Source organism: Pipistrellus kuhlii, unplaced genomic scaffold, assembly GCF_014108245.1.
Source record: "Pipistrellus kuhlii isolate mPipKuh1 unplaced genomic scaffold, mPipKuh1.p scaffold_m20_p_1, whole genome shotgun sequence".
Classification (NCBI taxonomy): Eukaryota; Metazoa; Chordata; class Mammalia; order Chiroptera; family Vespertilionidae; genus Pipistrellus; species Pipistrellus kuhlii.
Window position 1 is genome coordinate 150805420 of NW_023425404.1, and position 15064 is coordinate 150820483.

Genomic DNA, 15064 nt, shown 5'->3' on the forward strand with positions numbered 1-15064 from the left:
TCAGACTCAGATGGGGGGTGAATAATTATTTTTTTCCTCTGAAAACAGTCGCTAGGGCTTGTCATGTGGTAGCTGTGTCTCTACTGAAAACACAGAGGGACCATAGCGATAAGCCTATGGGAAGCAGCAGGAAGGTCAGCATGAACCAGACAGTGTATATGGTTCTTGACAGGTCAGGTGAGGGTTGGGGCAAATGTAGAACTGATGTCAAAAAAGAAATAACAAAAATGAAAATGCTTGCCTATTGAGATTTTCATAGGAAATAAAGTGACAGCTGGCTAGACCCTTTCCATCAATGGCTCTTTATTTTGGGGGGGGGGGCGAGAGGGGTTGAGCCATGAGGGCGCAGGGCACTGTTGTTGGAAATCAGGGTTCACAAGCCGTGCTGTGTCGAGCAGATTGTCTGAGATTGTCTGGCAAAGGTGAGAAGCTCAGCTCCTGACTAGCAACTTTCTTGCTGGCATTCTTCCATCACTCTCTGTCAGCCCTTTGTTTTCCTAGAGGTGGCAACATTTCTGGCTACTGAACATACGGGCCTTGGACTTTTCTGGTTGTCTAATGGAGTGTTAAATTCTTAGCATTTATTTCTCCCATGTGTATTTTCAATCTTGCTTGGTTTTATGTGCCCCATTAGATAGTGAATCTGCTGCTACCATACCTGATACCTGGGGATCATACTATCTTTTGGAATATAAAATCACCAGAAAACATTTATATTTATTGTATATCCTCTCCGCCTCCCCCTCCTCCCCCCTCCTGTGCCCCCTTTCCAGATTAGTATATAATTTAACTTTATTTATATGGGTATATAGTTCACAGTATCATTTCATAATAAGACATTTCTTATATTATTGCTAACATTACTTTCTTACAATCTAAAATTAACTACTGGCTAATAAACTGCAATAAGGAAAAAAAAATCAATTGAATAGCACCTATCTAGGAGAAAGAGAAATGGTCAGAAAATTGGAGGGGAGAAGCTGTGTGACTATCTATGCTAGGCAAGGTACCTAATATGGCACAGAAGTGATGGGATCCACTGTATCAATCTCCCAAGGGAACCTGGAAGAATTGGACTTTGGATGAGCATATAGATAGGCCCAAAGAAAGGGTCTCCCTGGAGAGAAGATGGGGAAAGGAGGGTAGTTTTCCTAATGAGAGAAGAATCTGGAATCTCTGAAGCAGGGATTGAAACTCTTAAGTCTGATGTCCACAAATAATCAGTGGAAAGACCATTATAACATTTTGTGAGCGTTTAAAGACACAAATTGTTCTGTTGTGGTTGAATTCAGGAGTTGCCTCCCCATCCTCTTCATTTTCTAAGAACCACAGTTGTCCTTTCTCGGTCTTCCAGTGAAATCTACAAAAACTGTATTCCTGCAATCCTCCCTTATCCTAAAATGACAGATGCTGTAGCCTAGTGCTGTGGACAGACTTCTGCATAGAGAGAGACTAAGGTTCTGGCGGATCTGGTGCCCTTAACAAGTCACTTACTTTCTCCCTGTACCTGCGGTTTTTTATTTGTAAAATTAGGATGTTTAACCCCTCGATTTACCGGTCTCTTTCAGCACTGTGATATCTTATTTTGCTGTGCTATCACTTCATGCACTTGCACCCTGTATTAGCGGGGGAAGAATGAGGGTTGCAGTGATCTGCAGGCAGATGTTCATGCATGGAAGAGAGGAAAAGAGAATGAAGTTTATTTTTCTTTTTAAAAATATTTTTATTTATTTCAGTGAGGAAGGGAGATAGAGATAGAGAAACATCAACGATGAGAGTCATTGATCAGCTGCCTCCTGCACGCCCCCTACTGGGGATTGAGCCTGACACCTGGGCATACGCTCAGATCCGGAATCTAACCTTGATCTCCTGGTTCATAGGTTGACTGACACTCAACCACTGAGCCACACCAGCTGGGCTGAAGTTTATTTTTATTGATGAAAACTATGTAGAGATTTAATATTTCCTTAAACTGCTTTTTTCTTCCCTTTTGTTAATATGTTTTAAAAATACTAATTATCAAGAGGTTGTGTCGGGACTTTAAGCCAGTGTTACTATTTACTAAATATTTAACGAGTTTTTTGACCAGTCATTTTTTCTTGTTTATATGTCTAGTATTTTATTTCAAGGTATGTCTACATCTGGGAGATCATTCAATTGATAGAAATTTTATTAGGAAACCCTGGTATGAAAATTTTAGTTGAACACAGGGAAAATACAAATAAGCCTTGTAAGAAATAAAGACACTTTAGTCTACTAGTATCTTTCTGTTTATCTAAAAGAATGGAGGGGGAGGCATTAGGGTAGTTTTTTAAGAACTTGTAGCCAAAAAATAAAATTATCTCAGTAATCATGTTTTATAGTGCAATGCAAATAGAAAATTCTGCTTGTTTACTAAATGTCCTCTGAAGTATTGGGCCATTTAACTGCTGAGATGAATTGGGTTGAGAAAAAAAAATATATATTTTTTTGGTAACGGATTCTCCCCAAATAATATTCTGTAATTTGCCTTGGGATGCATTATGTATAAATGATGATTCAGCTACTTCCTTTGGCATTCAGTGTGACAGCAAATAGCCACCTGGGAGTATTTCAACTTAAGTTTAAATTACATAAAGTAAAGAATTTAGTTTCTCAGTTGTGCTAGCCACATTTGAAGTGCTCAGTGGGCCCATGTGGCTAACAGCACAGTGTTGGACAGTGCTGAAGGGGAACATTTCCAATATCCCAGGAAGTTCTTTCTGGCAGCACTTAATTAGCTAGTGGTGATTTTGATTATCCAGATCACTCTTATTCCTCTGGGAAAACAAAATATTTAAATCTTGTCTAGGACAGGCACCTAAGGCATAGGAAATGAGACGAACTGGCTTCATCAGCCAGTATATATTTTCAACTGTACAGAATGAGCAATGCCGCTTTCTTAAGATCAATGATATGCCAAGATTACAAACACTTAGTTCTCAAAATTTCTTCCCAAAACTGTAGTTGTCCTTTTTACTTTTCTGATCCAGTACCAGCTGTTATTGCTGGAAAGCGCCAACTCTTTCAAAGACAAGGGACGTGGAGCCATCTGCTGTTAAATGCAGGAACTGCAGGAAAGTTATAGATTAAACCAATGAATAATGTCAACATGTTCTGTGATCAAAGATTTATCTCATACAGAAGTTTTAAATGATTATCCAAGCCCATTTAGAGTCTCCATGTACTGAAATATCATTTTGTGTCTTGATAAACTACTAGCAAGTTATCTGTAGGACAAAAGATGACAAGTTTTAGCTTTCAGGCAAACCAGATAATAGTTATCTGAGTCAGAATCCCCTCCTTCCATCAATTAATAAAGACTTTTTTTTAAAAAAGTAACATCTAGAGGAAATCAATAAAAAATACTAAGTACTTTTTTGTATAGAAGTCTATATAAAAATAAGAAAATAATACCACCACTTCATTATTATGGAGAAACATTGGACTTTCTTTTCTCAAAAATACTGATTTTTCTCCCTTGACTTTGAAATCTACTCAGCATTTAGGGCTCCTTTTCAAAGAGTGTACTTGTTTGGAAATTACTTACATTTTGTTCAGATGCCAGAGAAGTGAGTTAAACTGAGTTGTTGGTTTTATATGCTTGTACTCTTTAACTAATACCTCTTTTTTTCAAGAAAGTGAGCAGAGGTGTAAGATTTCTATAGTCCTCAGAGCTGTTGCTAGAAATCTCTGCTTTTAGATTTTCCCTGGCTGGGGAAAGGCCTGAGAAGATAATCTTTTAGATATCTTCAAGCTCATATAAGCTGTATTTCAGAGAATATAAAAAACTTAACTTTGAATTTCACCCTGGTTCAAATCTATAGTTAGATACACTCTGGACTAAAGATGAAATATAGGAACTCTTTTTCATTCAGATCTCTGGAACCTCAAATGTAAGTAGGAACAAGATATATCTCACCCAAGTGCAAAGTTCATTTAGGATCTAGATGGTAATTCCAGGATATTAAATTAAGCCACTCCTCACTTCACGAACATGCTATCAGAGTTCAGCTGTGATAGGAAGGCCTTCCTCCACCTCACTGTTTTTTTGTTTGTTTGTTTTGGGTTTTTTTGTTTGTTTTGTTTTTTAATTAGAACATATGCTCAGCATTTGAACAGAAGCTAAAAGATGGTGATCAATGCAAAGGCATTGGATTTATTAAGTCTTTGGGGGGGAGGAGCAACACTTTTTCTTTGACTCCTGCCTTTTCTATCTCATTCACTTGAGGGTAAAGGGAATGCTGACTCGGCCTTTTGGGAGAGATTTACAATGCAACTATAGCAGATGTTGAAGGATAGCTTTTGATTTAGTTCCCACACCCATCTTTTCCTAGAGCTCTTTTCCAATCCGAATTGTCACCTGAAACTACCTTATCCTGGTGCACCTGCCTAATCATAAATAACATTGTGCAAAAGCAGCCGCTAATTCAAACACAGTCTGCTGCTGAGAAAAAGGCAGCTTTTCATCTGGTGCTTTAGTTGGATTGAAACCATTAGGCATGCCTTTCAAATCCATTCATCCCGTAAATCACCCGGAGCTGGCTTCCTTGCCGCTGGATCAATGTCAGGCGGAACTTTTTCAGGGTCCTTGGGAGAACATGATATATCTTTGTGACTGAATTAGCTGCCCCTGTAAGATACCTGGTCTGTCAACCAACTTTCCAGCTTCCCAAATTGATTTTTAAAAAGAACATTCATCTTGTCGACCTGGGTTGGATGTATCTTTTACTTCCCTCAGGGAAGTCTCCTGGCAGGACCCCTAATCTGCATGCTAATTTCGGTGTTGCTAAATTTTCTTCTAGCCCAATTCCTTTTTTAAAAAAACCAAAAATTTGTTTTCCGTTGTCTCATTATGTCCTCTCTATCCCAAAGGGCTGCTCCAATAGAAGATGGGGAAAAGTCTATTGAAATATCTCTACCCAATCCAAAAGCAATGTCCTTTTTATGATACTCTCCAATTGGTATTGCCTAAAAATACAGTATTCCTTGATGTTGAAGGAGGAGTCTGGAATGTGGTAGATCAAGGTCCCCTGCAGAGCCACCATGTTCTCCTCCTTTGAGCCAGAGTAGATAAATAACTAGATTCTGTACATGTGCCCACACATGTGTGTTCCTACCTAGCGTCTGAGCTCTCTGAAAGTATATGCATTCCTTATGGGGAGAGGTGTATGTTTTCTCCAAAAAAAGTTAAGAGCCACTGACCAAATAGACTATATTCTGAGTTCCCAGGAGCTGGTTTACAAATGAAATTTAATAAGGTGAGCATTACTTGGGAGATTAGCCTGCCCTCTGCCTCATCTCATTGGCAGTGATTTGAATAAAGCCAACAGCTTGTTCAAGTGTCAATCATAAATCTCCCCCCCCCCCCCGCCCCCAAAGAAATGAACTACTTTGAAGTTTGACTTAATGGTTCAATGAACGACAGTTTTTAACTTTATGCTATCATACATTATAATTTCGGGAAAGAGTCTATTTTTCCTAAATAAGACTTTTGGATAGCAGGTCTCCATGGATAGGTACATTGGGTTGGGCAAAATTTCTGCTACAGAAGAATGACAGACCATGGAGAAGTTGATTTTGAGATTATGTTGGAAAGGGTACAGAGAAGTACATTGAGAGTTCACAGGACACCGGGAAATATTAATTGTGAGAGCTTTAAAGAAGTTCGTTGCAGATAAGAAGTCAGAACTACAGTGACACTGAAAAAGAAAAAAAAGTAAGCTGTGAGATAGGAGCCTTACACTTAGCCCTCTTCCACTTGGAAACCATTAGCAAATTAGTCCTAGAGTTGATAGTACCCAGGGGTAAATGGTTCTCTGGATCCTCATGTCCAGTACGTGGCTTTTATACCTGCCTTCTTAAACAAGAATGAAGGCAGTATTTAATCTTCTGAATCTGTTCACTTTCAGAAGTGAAGCAGGACTCAAAGTCCTGGATGTGAAATTTGAGTAATACTGAACAACGGTAGTTCTTGACGTGGGTGATACTTGGGAGGAAAAAAAAAATGTAGTGTGTTTACTTCTTAGGTATTTAAAAATACACTTCACAAACAGCACCTTCTGTACCATTCTGCTGACCTTTCCCCTTGTTTATCAAAGGCATCTATTACCAGTACACTAGGCAACGGATCTTCCCAGAAAATGTCCAGGCAGGCCACTTGTTGGACATTATCCAGAAGGGGGGGGGGGGTGAATAGTGTGTGATGCATCATCTTTGTTTTGGTCATTTGTCTCACTAATTCTTTTTACTGGAAATCTAGAGAGTGCACACAAGCAAATATTTCTGTATTTCATTGACTCTAAGATGCCATCCATTGTAAGATACTCTTGTATTTCATATATCACTAAGAAAAGACTTAATTAAACATGCTTTCATATCACATGACTATTTATGTCCAACCCAGTTTCAAAGACACTAAAATATAAAGAAACGTATATTAGGGTCTCTGAAATCTTTATTTAGATGGGATTATGTTTTGATTGCAAAGGTCAGTAGCTTCAACTCTTTTGTTGATAGTGTTGCTTTGTTAGAAGAGAACTTAATGGCCGTAATACATCTCTGGAGCCAGGATTTATGTAGAACATGTAAAATATATATAAATTGCTCTAATAGCCTATAATTTGGGGCAAAATGACAGGCTTTTCTTTTTATGGTTAAACGTTAGAAGTTCAAAGAAGACCACTTGCAGTGGAACGATGTGGTGCAATAAATTTTGAACTTGACATCTGAAGACCTTAGTTTGAAGCCCTGTCCTTTCTGCCCCTTATCTGATGTATAACCCCAGGCGAGTTATTACAGGTTTCTTGAACCTTAGCTTCTCATGCAGTCAAAACGGTGGGGATGCCTGCCAAACAGGGTGGTTGTAGAATCCAAAAAGGCATCTGTAGGTGGTGAACTTTACACAGATGGAGGCTGTGGACATTCTTAAAGCCTTCCACTCCATGCTTCTCGGGTAAGTGGCCTTGAGGAGGAATCGGAGAAGTAAAGGACAGTGGGATTGGAGACCTTTTCTGCACACAGGATCCCATAGTAGAGGAATGCACAGCTGAGGAAGCGGCGAGGCCTAAGGAGTTGTAAGATGCTCTTTTGAATACACGGTGAGGTAGAAAATACGACCACTGTGCATAAAGAAGGGGCTGGAATCTCTTAGAATGGCTTGAATCTCAGTAGCTGCTCTGTGCAAGTTCATCTATCAAGGTGGCTCATGGGAAATATTAAGTCAGCTGATTAGTGACAGAACTTTGGGCTAATTGGAAGGCAGAGTGACGTACTCACTTCTTCAAATTGGTTTTTAAGTATAATAAGCTATAACCCCCATTAACCTACCCAACCTTGGTTTGGTTTCCATTGCTACTTGTAGTGTTTTTGTTGGGTGCCTGGTTGCAGGGAGATTTTGCACCTTTCCAGACACATTCTGTGTGGGACACATTTCCAAGGGACACTAAAATAGCCTTTTGCCATTGCTCTCATAAGGCTTTAAGAACTCTGCTGGAAGGAGAATTGGTAGTTCTATTAGGATTTCAGAAAGGGTAAGCAACGTTGGAAGTAATTTCCCAGATGAAGGACCTTCTGGAGTAGGGGTTGCATGACAAATGACCTTCCCAAATGTTCATGGCTGTTAAGCACCAGATTAGGACTTCACTAAGTCGGAGTCCTTGTCTAGATTGGAGGCTTTATCTGCTTAATGGAAGCCCACAACTAACGTGTGCAAGTCCTTGGTGGCTTTTGGTGCCGAGTTAATTTTTAATGTGAACAAACCGAAGGCAGCAAGATTTTTTGGATGCTACTTTCCCTAAATGCTGTTTTCACCTGCCAGGTCTTATCATGGATGTGGTTTTTTGTTGTTGTTGTTGTTGTGTGTTTTTTTTTTCCTGTGTGTGTGTGTGTGTGTGTGTGTGTGTGTGTTTCCAACACTATCCTTGGCTGCCTCCTGCCAGGTACCGGCACACATTGTGAGGCTGTGGCCCATCCTCTGGAGTTGGAACAGATGCCCTGGCAGTGAGGGATGTGCCTTCTGAGGCAGGGCTCCACACCCCTGCCCCATCCGGGTACAGATGACTTTCAGCATCTTGAAAAGATGGATTAGCCCAGGTTGTGTCCTCCTGCAGCCTCTACACACTCTGTGCCTGTCCACCCAAGGCTGGAGTTTGGCTTCCTCTCAGTTGTGCGATTTCTGACACCCTCAGTCTGGGCAGCTCCTGAATGCCTCCGTTGTCTAGATACGCTCCCAGAACAGGGCTCTGTTCTCAGGGCCAGAACTCTGCCCTTAGGAGCCTGAGTAATAGCCTACTAACCTCTGGCCTCTGCTGAGCACCTCTGACAAGGCTCTGTGAACTGCACACACATGGGTGGGGAGGACTGGCTCTGTGCTCCTGTTCTCCACTCCAGGTGCCTTCTCAGCCTGCATACTTACTGAGAACTCTGGCTCTCTGGAGCGCCTCACCCCACAGGAATTTAACACAAAGGGGTGGAAATCAACAGCATCCCCATCTTCCAAGGGAAGCTCAGGAGTCAGCGTTCAGTCTCTTGACACACACCCACATCTATCTGTGAGCACACACACTGTGCTCTACTGCGCACCTTCATTCCAGCCTTTCACTGTTTCACTTTTTCACCTTTTGCTTCAGTTGCCTCCTAATCTATGCCCAGTGCTACTCTGATATTTCTTAAGTGTTAGGTCATACTTCCTGATGCACGCTGAAGGCTTACACATTTCCTCCTTAGGATAACCCTTGCCCCATGGGGATAAAACAGTGACCAAATGTGAAGGGCTGATATCTAAGTATGGCTGCCAGAAACTCGAATTTAAGTAAGCATTTCATGGTATTTGATTGAATGAGATTGGTGCTGAAAAATATGCACATACAGGCAACTTAAAGAGCAGTTTGCTTCTTGATCGAGTCTGATGTTGTGTCAGGACCTAACCTGTTTTTTAAACTTCCTGTTCCTGCCTTACTGTGAAAGCTTGTTAAAACTTACTTTTCTTTTGGATTGTATATCGCTAACAATGTACTTTCTCCTTTTTTTGGTTTACTTTAGGAAAGCATGCCTCAGACGCCTCCCTTTTCAGCCATGTTTGACAGCAGTGGGTACAACCGAAACCTCTATCAGTCTGCAGAGGACAGCTGCGGGGGGTTGTATTACCATGACAACAACCTCCTCTCCGGATCTCTGGAAGCACTCATCCAGCATTTAGTACCTAACGTGGATTACTATCCGGATGTAGGTATCCGTGTTCCTCTGAAATACAGCTTGGTTTCTACTTCAGCAGAAAGTATGAAATCATAGTCAGGACCTTAGCAACTACAGAATTATATCTGGGATGTTGAAGGTTTTTCTAATTATTAACTACTTTGAGGTCAAAGTGAGTCTGGGGAAGATCCCAACTTTGGTTGTCTGCATATCAGTTTCTTCCCAGGGTTGGTACCACATTATAGATATTCAGATACCATCTATTCTTTTTTAAAATATATTTTATTGATTTTTTACAGAGAGGAAGGAAGAGGGATAGAGAGTTAGAAACATTGATCAACTGCCTCCTGCACACCTCCTACTGGGGATGTGCCCGCAACCTAGGTACATGCCCTTGACTGGAATCGAACTTGGGACCTTTCAGTCTGCAGGCTGATGCTCCATCCACTGAGCCAAATCAGTTAGGGCAGATACCATCTATTCTAAAGGAAGTATCTGCAGGTTTGATTCAGGCATGTGCCTTGGTCCTTAAAGAGACATGCTGGAGAATATTGGATGCTCTCTGAATATTGAATGCCTTTGTGTTTTCAAGAGCATCACTGTACTGGGAAACGTGAAGTCAGAACTTTCATTGCAAAGAGAACAAGTGTTATATTCAAGATGCAGTTCTTTGTGATTGGACATCAGATGACATGATAGCTTATGTTTTGCTTTGATAACGGACATTTCTATATATAATACTTTCTAATCTAGGCAATTCATTTACATTTGCTCAATCTTTACAGCAATTCCAAAAGCTAGAGAAGAGGAAACAAACTCAAAATTTGCACATGGTCTCACGCCTGGTATTAGCAGTCAAACCTGGCTTTTCTAATTGTGGGGCAAGTGATATTCTGCCCTCTCTTGGTACTACAGCTGCCCCTGCCAACCAGCAGCTGGTTGTTGATAATACTTTTAGTTAGATTTATCTCTCTGGGCTGAATTTCATTCTTTTTTTTTTTTTCTTTCTTTTTTCTACAATGAGTTATATGCCCTGGTGTCCTGGCTCCCAGAGGATGGATTTGAAAATGAGCTGTGGATAATTTCAGTAGCTAAGCTTCTCATGTAGTTTTATTATTTTTAGTATGGTTTAAAGGAAAAGACACATGAGAAGATAAAGGAGAAATTCATCTTGTGGTATTTTACTACTAGTAAGCATCATTTTTGAAACTGCAGCATTTAATTTTGATTGAGAGAATGTAATGAAAAAAGATGTGTCATATGGAGGAAAAATAGCAGTTTCAGAAGGAATGTAACCATGTGGTTTTTTTTTTTTTTTTACTCTTTCCACAGAGAACATACATTTTTACCTTTCTACTCAGTTCTCGGTTATTTATGCATCCATATGAGCTAATGGCCAAAGTTTGCCACTTATGTGTTGAGCACCAGAGACTAAATGATCCAAACAGCGATAAGGTAATTATAAGTTTGAACTTTATACTTTTTTTCTATTAGGCTTGGTAACTCTGTGGCTTAGATTTTGTGAAACTGGTTTCCTTAAGTGACCCTAGCTCATCCCTAGTCTGAGGTACATACATGGTATGGTTGCCATGCAAAGGGGATTAGGAATGGCATAATGAGCACAGTGCACATCTAATGCCATGGGACATTCTGGATCCTGCCAGAAGTTGGTGGCACTTGGCATTTACTGGGGAAAGGAGGAACTAGAGCTTTACAACCACAAAGACTTTGCACTAGAAGTTTATCGGGGACACTGTTTGTAATTATTTATTTGATGTGGTCCATGGTGGTAGCCATCACTGAATTAGATTTTACTTTTTCTCCCTATAACCAGATCAGAAAAATTGCACCCAAAATCCTTCAACTTCTGACAGAATGGACAGAAACGTTCCCTTATGATTTCCGGGATGAAAGGATGATGAGGAACTTAAAAGATCTGGCTCACCGAATAGCCAGTGGTGAGGAGGTGGGTAATCTGGCTTTAGCATAATTGCTTGCATCTCTGGGCAGAGCCTTGGTGAGGAACGATGCTGAATGAGGTATTGGAATCTCCACGGCTTCCTGTTTGTTTTTGTTTTACCTTTGAGCAAGTTCTCTCCATAGCATATTGGTCTGTTTGGGGTGTTAAGTGGGGATGATTATACAATCCCACTTCAAAGGGTATGATCTGCAGCTTTATGTGATTAATTTCGGGGTATGTTCATGTCAATTCATGTTCAGGATTCCTATTGCAAGCGTGGGTGTTTTGTGTTTTTGTTTGTCTTTTTTGTCTCTTTTATTTATTTATTTTTATTCAATTTATTGGGATAACATTGATTAATAGCATTATATAAGTTTCAGGGGTACACCTTTGTAGTACATCATCTGTTTATTCCACACTCACCACCAAAGTCTAAGTCTCCTTCCATCACCTTATATTTGACTCCCTTTATCCTCTTCATCCTCCCCCTCCTCCTGCAGATGTTTTTAGTTTGATTGTACATATACCTTTTCTCCTCCAAAAAGATTTGACATATTAAGATAGATACTAGCTATCATATTGGTAGACATACACACTAATAGATAGAAAACAACATATTAATATGATAACGGATAGAAGCAGTATATTAATAAAATAGAAATAGGGTTTGTGCCATGGAAATGAGAAAACAAATGGGCTATCATTGAGACCAGTCCAGTAGGACAGGTGTGCTGTGATTTGAGTGTAAGCTCCAAAGAAAAGGGAAATGCAGTTGGTTATTTTCACTGTCAGAAAAGAGAGAGCATTCTAATTTTTCAGGGCAATGAGTTAAATGATATTTAAAAAAAACAAAAAACATTTGTACGAGGGACTTTGTACAGGGGCCATAGAATGAGGTCAGGGAAACCACCGTGTTTAGTGTTTATAACAAATGCTCCTGGATAAAAATGGAGACCGTAAGATTAATGGGTAAATTAGCAAAGGTGATTCTTTGTGAGAGGATAAGAGAAAAAGAAGGATCCAAGGCATCAGGAAGTTGATTCAAGGCTAGCACCTACAATAGGTGGAGATGGAGAGTAAGCCTCTTAGAAAATCTCTCATAAATATCACTTCCCTCAGGTGAGCCTTTGATAAGAGCTAACTAGCTGTGACAAATTCAAGGTTATCCTCTTTGAAACAGGCCCTGAGGATTGGTATTCTGTGTTGAGGCTTGTTGGGCAAAGATGTCTTTGTAGTTTCTCTGTGGCTGGTGCGCTCCTGGGAACAAGTTACTTAGGCACAGATACAACATTTCCACAGAGAAGGAGATAGATGAAGCTCTTGGCTGCTGTAGTGATGTCTTGTTTTTTTCATCTTACAATGCATTTCCCATTTACAGTAACCTTCCATGAGAATTCAATCTTTCACTGGTGTGCTATAAAGATCATGCAATGAGACACTGTATCTCTTTTATTTCTCGTGAACATATTTTAAGACCATTTCCCCTGACTTATAAAAAATCAGAATACAATTTTATAAAATAAGCTATTGAAAAATTTGCACTTGCTTTCCAACATTATGTTCTCCTGAAAACAGAATTAACCCTTCTACTCTTTCCTTATGACATACTGACTTTGGTGCTGAAGACAGCATTTTTTCCATAAGACTGAATGAGGGGTTTCCTGAATCATTTTGCAGGTTACGTCTGTTATAGTCATTTTTCCAGTGTGTGTGACAGGTTTGAGCTGAGTATGCATTGGTAAGTCCCTCACTCACAAAGGCACACATTAAGCATCACAATTCACTTTTGTAGTGAATGTTTGACTAGAGGCTTGGCTGTTGGGTTGCTTGGTAGGGTCGGTGCAGGCTCGGTGACTATGACAAGCTGCTCAGAAGGTTAGTGACTTCATAAGAAATTCTTTCTTGTATGAAGGCTGAGCCCAAGTCCATCAGTGCTTTCTCCCGGTTATATGGTGTTTTGAGTTCTTGATATGGCAGTATCTTGATATGGCTGAAGTGGTGACTTGGTCCTTTCCAAAAGGAACACCGTTTTCTAATCAGCACTAAAGAAAGTGAGCGGTTTGAAAATGCCAAATGGATGGCTTTTTGTCCTTCTTGTCATGGGAGAGAAGGAAGTAGTTTCTATCTGTGTTGGCCAGGTGGATCTTATTTTAAACAAAATCAAGCCACTTTGGGGTTGGATGAAACTGTGCAAAGGGCAAACAGCCCTCTGACCTGGCTTCTTACCGGCATTTCTGTGTTAATAACAAATCCTTGATAAACCTTTAGACTTGCAGATACTCAGGAATGTGAAAAGAGATGAGAACATAAGCCAAGTCTATAATACAAAGAATTGATTAACCTTGGTGGTGAGCGGAGAGATGGTCAGGTCGGGTTTATAGTGAGATTTGTTCCCTCTGTTGCTGTCCAGCATTCAGAATGGGATCCACACTTGACAGCTGCATGTGCTTTGGCAAGTCCATAAATTTCTTGCTCCTTCTTCATTTCTATAAATCATAGAGGTGACTGTCCTCTTAATATCCCTTTCAGCTCTAAAATTTTGGGATGGATGCTCTTTCCTCAGTTTTTTGCTAGACATGCCACTTACCTATGATGTGGTTAGGAGTCCCCACAACCACAACCACCCTCCCTCCAATATTGGCTTTCAGTGTTTTGTTTCTTTCCAAGCAGAATGAATGAACAAATGAACGACTTGTTTCTTATTCAATTACTGGAAGAGGAAAAGAATATTTCTCTCCACAGAAAAATTATTTCCCTCCACGGGAAGGAGCGTGGGCTGGGACTTGTTGCTTCTTGCCTGGGACTTTACAGATTTTTTTGGCAGTCAATGAATCCAGGTGTGCCCCATATATACTTTAGTCATATATTTTTTTGAATCTGCTAGGACAGTTCCACATAATTTGGCTTAATATGTTTCCCCCTTGGGGGTTTGCCCAAAATAAAGTGGTTTATTAAGACTTGCCTGCAAGAAACATGAAGCCAATGAGTGAGTTGCATGACAAATGACTATCGTGGGTAGAATGCAGTTTTCTCTTTCTTCAGGAACCGGTCGTTATTCTATCTTTATTTGCCAGGTAATTACTGTAACTGGCATTTGAAGTTATAAAAAAGAATAAATACATATTTAGCAATTCATGACTCAGTAAGAAAGCATGCTTAACAACACAAAGCTTGGTTTCTTAAGGAATCAAATGGCAAAAGGAAGCTTTTAAAGAGGTCATGCACATATATATGTGCTTTCTGTCTCCCAATATCTCTCTCCTACTTGCACATGCACACACTCACATAAAGAGACTAGTTCTTTGTTACTTAAATAGCTTTCTCTCCCATACCCTATTGTATACGTTTTCCTCTTATGCTTTGTTGTTTTTGCTCATTAGCTGAATCCCTGACTGTACATTCCACTACCTCTTCGCTAAGAAAGCATTCCCTGAAGTGTAGAGTAAGAATCTTTTACCAGCTATGCTATTGGAGCATTGGTTTTCACACTTTGCTGAATATCAGAATCACCTAGGGAGTATGTATTATGACATTTGAAACAGAAGACTGAAGAAATCATTTTAAGTTCATAAACTTTTGTTATTACTCAATTTTGAAAGAAGAGGCAAGGGAATAGGGAAAAGGGGTTTATTTTTATTGAGGTATAATTGCCATACAACATTATATTATTTTCAGGTATACAACATAATGATCTAATATTAGTCTGTATTATGAAATGATCACCACAGTAAGTCTATCCAATATTCAGAATCATCACCATACATAGTTACGACATTTTTTTTCCTTGTGATAACTTTCCAAGATCTACTCTTAGCAACTTTCAAATATGCGAAACAAGATTATTAATTATAGTCACGATGCTATCCCCAGGACTTATTTATTTTATAACTG

At 39.8% G+C, this 15064-nt stretch overlaps 1 protein-coding gene across 3 annotated transcripts in view; it reads left to right on the forward strand.

The window, feature by feature from the left end:
• The window catches only part of RASGEF1B (RasGEF domain family member 1B), a 504962-nt gene that overhangs the window by 475068 nt on the left and 14830 nt on the right, over positions 1–15064 (forward strand). For 2 of the 3 annotated variants that reach the window (XM_045571312.1, XM_036412544.2), the window contains 3 exons: positions 9061–9243; positions 10546–10668; positions 11042–11179. In XM_045571312.1, the coding sequence (XP_045427268.1) occupies positions 9061–9243; positions 10546–10668; positions 11042–11179 (444 nt within the window). Of the gene's footprint in view, positions 1–7954; positions 8113–9060; positions 9244–10545; positions 10669–11041; positions 11180–15064 lie in introns of those variants that run through there. The other variant, XM_036412546.2, reaches the window with a different exon arrangement.